Genomic DNA, 6,000 nt, shown 5'->3' on the forward strand with positions numbered 1-6,000 from the left:
TTATTCTGCAATCTTTCCCTACTTCAACCCTGCACTTTCTTCTCTGAACTCTAAGATTTATTCCTTGAAAAGAGAAAGTGGGTAACTGGCTGCTGCTTCTCTTTAACCGTTTCATGTCATTGTAACCATTAATAAGCTACCTCCCCCAGTGAGGGGTGAAATGTTTGTTTTGCTGCATCTGCTTGTGAGAATTCCCTATGGTGCCCATACAGGGAACCTGGGGGCCATCTCTGAGTCCTTGTTGATCTGAATGAAGGTCCCACAGAGAGCACTGGGCCACGGTTACCCTACGAGCTGTCCACAGATACACCCTGGGCACGGGCGGGAGATGAGGACAAAGCTGCCCTTGGCCCCCAGGAGCCATCGTGCTCATCAGAGTAGGCAGGAAGGAAGAGGTGGGGTCGACACCAGTGGGGTGTGTGGAAGAATGACTGAGTGGAAGGAGACGCGCAGGAAGGCTGGTAGCACTTGTCAGAAGACCTTCCACACTTTGAAGACACATCTGTGTTTTCCTCTCTTGGGCCCCCAAGACCTTGGCGCTGCCAGGCTGTGCAGGAGGAATGCCTCGGGCGGGAGCGGGGGTATGAGGGGCTAAGATGAGACAGCGTCCTTGAGGCAGCGCCCACTGCTGAGCTGCTTTGCCCCTGCTCTGTGTCTTCTAGACTGACTTTAACGAGCTGGATTTGGAGACCCTGGCACCTTACATCCCCATGGACGGAGAGGACTTCCAGCTTAGCCCCATCTGCCCTGAGGAGAGCCTCCTGCCGGAGACCCCCCAGTCGGCCCCCCAGCACTGCTTCAGCACCATGTCAAACATCTTCCAGCCACTGGCTCCGATGGCCTCTCACAGCACCTTCCTCCTGGACAAGTATCAGCAGCAGCTGGAAAGCAAGAAGACGGAGCCTGAGCAGCGGCGTGTGTCCTTCGCCTTCTTTGACGGTGGGAGCAGGGTGTCCCTGCTGCAGTGCTGTGGTCAGACCTACACCCCCCTCTCCTCCATGGGGGGCATTTCCAACACCCAGTGGCCCCCTGACCCACCACTACAGCTGGGGCCCACGAAGTGGCCTGGTGAAGACCGGCACGCAGAGGCCGTGGGGGCAGCGCCCCTGGGGCTCCCCCCCGCCACACCCCATCTCGCCATGCTCAAGAAGAGGTCAGTGACGGAGATGCTGGGCTGCTTCGGCTAAGGCTGTGCAGTATGGGGGAGGAGGTACAGACAGGTGCCCACTAGGGGCAGGTATGGGGCTCCAAAAGGCCCCTGGCCCCATCCCCAGTTTCCATCCGACAGAGGTGCGATATGCCGCTTAGCCTTCTCTCAACTCTGAGAGCTTGGGCTTTAGGGGACTCGCCCTAAGATATGTGAGGCCTCGCGTGGGACACATTTTATCAGAGCTGGAGACCAAGAGAGGCCTGCAGACAGGGAAAGAAGTGGCTTCCTGAACTACCTCCTAGAGTGCTTTTTTATTCAGAGTTCATTATCTGAGCCACAGACCGCCCACACACACAACACGGAGGGACATTTCCTCATTCGAGCGTGGAAGCCCAGTTGAGGAAAGTGAAAAGATGCCCCTGCCTTCCGCCTGACTGGCTGCTGGAGCCCAGCACTGCCCTCCCCGTCCTGCCTCCTCCCAGCATCTGCCAGTATCCACCACCCCACAAGGCCCTTCCAACCCCTGGGAGCTCCCCTGGCTGTCCCATGGTTGGAACAGACTTCAAGTTCCCAGGGCCCATTGGTTAGGCTTCCCTGAGGCCCTTGCCTTTTACAGGGCATCCTCCCTTGTCCCTGGTGGGGAGCAGTCCAAGCAGAGCAGGGGAGATGGGGCAGAAGCGGCCCTCGAAAGACAGCTGTCACCGAGCTGGGCAGCCACAAACCAGGCCAGGACCAAAGGCCGCCGGGGGCCAGCCCGGCAGACGGGCACGTGTCGGGGGAGGTGCAGACAGCTGAGCCATCAGTGTCCACCAGGCAGAGCGCACTGAGAACAGGGAGAGCTCCAGCCCAGGCCCTCGCCCCCTCCTCCAGGACTCGGCCCTGGGGGAGACTGCCCTCCGGGGAGGACCCTGGGCCCGTGGCGCCCCAGACTCTCTCACGCCCTCTCTCTCTGGCTTGGCAGGTCTGCCAAGGGCTTCGGGCCTCAGGGTCCAGACGTGATGAGCCCAGCCATGATTGCCCTCTCCAACAAGCTGAAGCTGAAGCGACAGCTGGAGTACGAGGAGCAAGCCTTCCAAGACATGAGTGGGGTGAGCCATCTCCTGGGGGCATTGCCGCAGGTTCTCCATAGCCCTGGGGAAGGCTGGGTGGGAGCCGGGGCTGAATGTAGAGACCCGGGCTGACAGGGAGGGTCTCTCAGAGCAAGCAGGGCCCGCCTCACCCCAGCGCAGTTTGGGACTGGGTTCTCTGGCCTCTCCCTCTATGTCTGCACTTCCACATGCAGGGGGATCCGCCAGGCAGCAGCACCTCGCATTTGATGTGGAAAAGAATGAAGAGTCTCAGGGGTGGTGGGACCTGCTCTTTGATGCCGGACAAGCTGCCAAATGCAAATGTCCCTAATGGTGAGCACAGTCCTGGTCCGTGGCGGGGCGGGGGGTGGGGAGAGGGCATTTGCCGGTGGAGCAAGGGGTTTAGCTCCGGGCCCACCCTGGTTCTTCTCTCTCTCACCACCTGAGAGTGACATGGTCAGAAATCTCTGGGTTCCTCCTGTGGAGGAAGAGGGATGCTGGGGGTGTCACAGTCTGTCCCATCAGTCTGACATTGGCCTTTTCAGATGAGTTCATCCAGAATCCCGTGAGGGGTAGGAGCCAGCCCCTGAGACACTTATCACCACCACAGCCTCCGTCTGCCACGAGCCCGGGGGAGCCCACCAAGAGTGGGTTCCCCGCTCAGTGTTACGCCCCCCAGTACCAGGACTACAGCCTACCCGCGGCTCACAAGATGTCAGGTGGGTGCACTCAGGAACAGGCGTGCTGTGCCAGGGCCTGGGCGTTGTGGGAGGGTGGGAGCCAGGGGATGGAGAAGGTGGCAAATCTCAGCACAAGGATGAACTTGCTCATGCAAGGCAGCTGCCTTGAGAGGGGTGAGCCCTCCTCTCCCCAGGGGACCACAAAGAGACTGGAAGTCCACCTGTCCACAGGGCTGTAGAAGGAGCCCTCCAGTGACTAGGTGACACCCAGGGCTATACCCTGTAAGAGCCCCAGAGCCTATGCCTTTTGCTCAGTTCTTCGTGTTACTGTAATGCCTGATGCAGTGACCTACTGGGGCATCACGCTGAGATGAGGACGCACTGCTGGGAGGACAGGCACGCTTGCCCTCGGAGGGGATCTTGCTTTCTAGGAGGACTGGCCACCCAATGCCTGCCTCTTACCCACCTTAGTCTATCAGCATCCTATGTAATATGTTATCACAAAAAGGTTGCTATGTAAACAGGAATGTAATTCATACTTTGGGTGAAACATACCAAACTCCTGCCCCAAAAGAGGGTCATTTCCTCAGCACTATGGTTTGAGACAGACTGCTGTTCAGTGCTTCAGAGTCCAGGCTTTAGAGTCACAAGATAGTCCTGGGCTTACATTTCAGCTTTGCTCCTTACCTACCTTAGGTTGGAGTAGTAGCCTGCACATTTAATTTAGAGGCCTGCATACAAAGTGTGGGCTTCCCTGCTGGCTCTGTGGGTAAAGAATCCACCTGCTAATGCAGGAGACTCAGGTTGGATCCCTGGGTCAGGAAGATCCCCTGAAAAAAGGAATATCAAACTATTCCAGTATTCTTGCCTGGGAAATCCCATGGACAGAGGAGCCTGGTGGGCTACAGTCCATGGGTTGGCAAGGACTCACCATGCCCACACCTGTGCAAAGTGTATATGTTCATGTATATGTTTGCATGAAGTGGTAGTCAGCATTATTATCCCTGCTGTGAACCTAGGAAACTCATTCTTTTCAGGGGAAAATAATTTTTTTTTAAATTTAGGTCGGTTCTGAGGGTGAGTAAAAGAAGAGGGGATTAGAAAAGGATGATGAGCAAGTACCCCTTTCTACTGTGGGGCTGCAGCCAGCCATGAAACACACCCAGTCCACAGGAGAGCAAGGATGAGTGGGGGAGGCAGGCATGGACCCTAGGAAGTGGCTGAGATGAGGACTGAAGGAAGAGAGGGCCCGGGGGCTGAGATGTTTCACGTAAGTCAGGAAGGGAAGCAGGGATTCACATCACTGGGGCCAGTGAAGGGCTTCTGGGTCTGCCTCCAGGCACCCAGGCCCTCTCTTCCCTGGAGGTGGGAGGTGGGAGGTGGGCTGGGAATGTCCCCTTATCTTCCTTCTCAGCAGGAGAGGAGCAGCCAAGGGTGGGGATCCTGAAACTGAAGTCAGGCCTTTGAAGGACCTGTGTGTGTGTGTGTGCACGTATGTATGTACGTGCCCATGTGCTTGTGGCACATGTGTATGATATGAGTGCATGTAGATGTGTGTGCAAGTGTGTGCAGACACCAGCTGGTTCAGAATTCCATTTCTCTGCTCGGCCTTCCCTCCAGCTGCCAGTGCACGGGGGGCAGGCTCAGTCAGCAACTCTGAGCCTTGCCCAGGCACTGGCTCATGCCTCCACCTCCCAGGCCAGGAAGCCTTCGTGGGGACTCCTTCCACCCGCCCCCCCCCCCCCACCCTCTGAGCCCTTCCCGGTCCTATCTGCATTGTGCACTCTGTCCCTGCCTTGGGTCTCAGCCCCTCACCTGATGAGAGAGGCAGACGGGCTATCTGCTGGGTCCCTGCTCCGAGCACGGGGTAGGTGACTAGGGAAAGACAACACTGAAGAGTGAAATGAGGGCTGCCCCACTGTGCCCCGGAGTCAGGAAAACTGGAAGCGCCTCCTGCTCTGTGAACCCGCTGCGTCCCTGCTAGCCTTTTAGGGAACAGACCCTCCCCACACGGTTGATGCAGGGCTTTTAAACGACAGCACTCTCTCTCTGTTCAGGCATGGCAAGCCGGCTGCTCGGACCCTCGTTTGAGCCCTACCTGCTGCCGGAACTGACCAGATATGACTGTGAGGTGAACGTGCCTGTTCCGGGAACCTCCACGCTCCTCCAAGGAGGGGATCTCCTCCGAGCCCTGGACCAGGCCACCTGAGCCAGGGCCGCCCGCCGACAGGCACCCTTCCCACGCCGTCCCACCAGCTTCACGTTCTCCGTCTGTTTTTTGCAACTAGGTATTTCTAACACCACCACACTTTTTACAAGATATACTCACCTGGCAAACTTGTCCAGGTCACCGAGTAGTGGCCTTTTTCTGAAGATGCTCACTTTATTATCCATATTTTTAAAATATAATTGTTTTACCTATGTTTTGCTCTGTCAATGGAAATGTTCTTAAATTTTATAAGATTTTTCTTTCCCCAAATCCTAATTTATAATATTCATGGGTCTCTCTCACACACAAACAATATTCATATTAACAAGTTTGGTGTATGTGTGTTCTCCTTTCGGGAAAGCTTTGGCTTCATTTAACTAAAACTAGATTTTGTTGTTGTTGCCAAAGAGAAACAAAATAATCTTGCTTTCTAAGCTTGATTTTTGGCCTCTCTCAGCCCTTTCTTTTTTAAAACTAATCACTGTATTGTAAATGTCCATCTTTTTTTTTTTTTTTTTTAAGCCAACTCTCTGCTCTAATTTTGATATGACTTTTGGGGGTAAAAAAAGAAATGAAATGTGAAGGGTAAACTCCATTGTGTGTGGTTATCTATGAAAGTTGCACAGTACGGCTTTTCTTAAACTGGTGTTTTTCCCCTGCATTTGGTGGATTTTTTTTTAATTATTATTCAAAAGCATAACTGAGTTTTTTAAGAAAAAAATTTATATCTGGGTTAAGTGTTTATCATATATATGGGTACTTTGTAATATCAGAAACGGAAATGGAATCCTGCTCACAAAATCACTTTAAAATCTTTTTTAAGCTGTTTGATCTTCTTTTTCCTGATGTTGCTGACACTGCAGAATTGTACAGAACTCCCACGGGCCTGTACTA

General features: G+C 54.4%; 1 protein-coding gene across 1 annotated transcript in view; it reads left to right on the forward strand.

Annotated features, from left to right (window-relative positions):
* EPAS1 (endothelial PAS domain protein 1) overlaps positions 1–5,108 on the forward strand; it is a 90,336-nt gene extending 85,228 nt beyond the window's left edge. Inside the window, 5 exon segments of the mRNA NM_174725.2 lie at positions 663–1,153; positions 2,112–2,238; positions 2,433–2,550; positions 2,763–2,936; positions 4,955–5,108. Of these exon segments, the coding sequence (NP_777150.1) occupies positions 663–1,153; positions 2,112–2,238; positions 2,433–2,550; positions 2,763–2,936; positions 4,955–5,106 (1,062 nt within the window). The 3' untranslated portion in view covers positions 5,107–5,108.
* The last annotated feature ends 892 nt before the right edge of the window (positions 5,109–6,000 follow it).

The sequence above is a fragment of the Bos taurus genome, chromosome 11 (genome assembly GCF_002263795.3).
Source record: "Bos taurus isolate L1 Dominette 01449 registration number 42190680 breed Hereford chromosome 11, ARS-UCD2.0, whole genome shotgun sequence".
In the NCBI taxonomy this organism is placed as follows: domain Eukaryota; kingdom Metazoa; phylum Chordata; class Mammalia; order Artiodactyla; family Bovidae; genus Bos; species Bos taurus.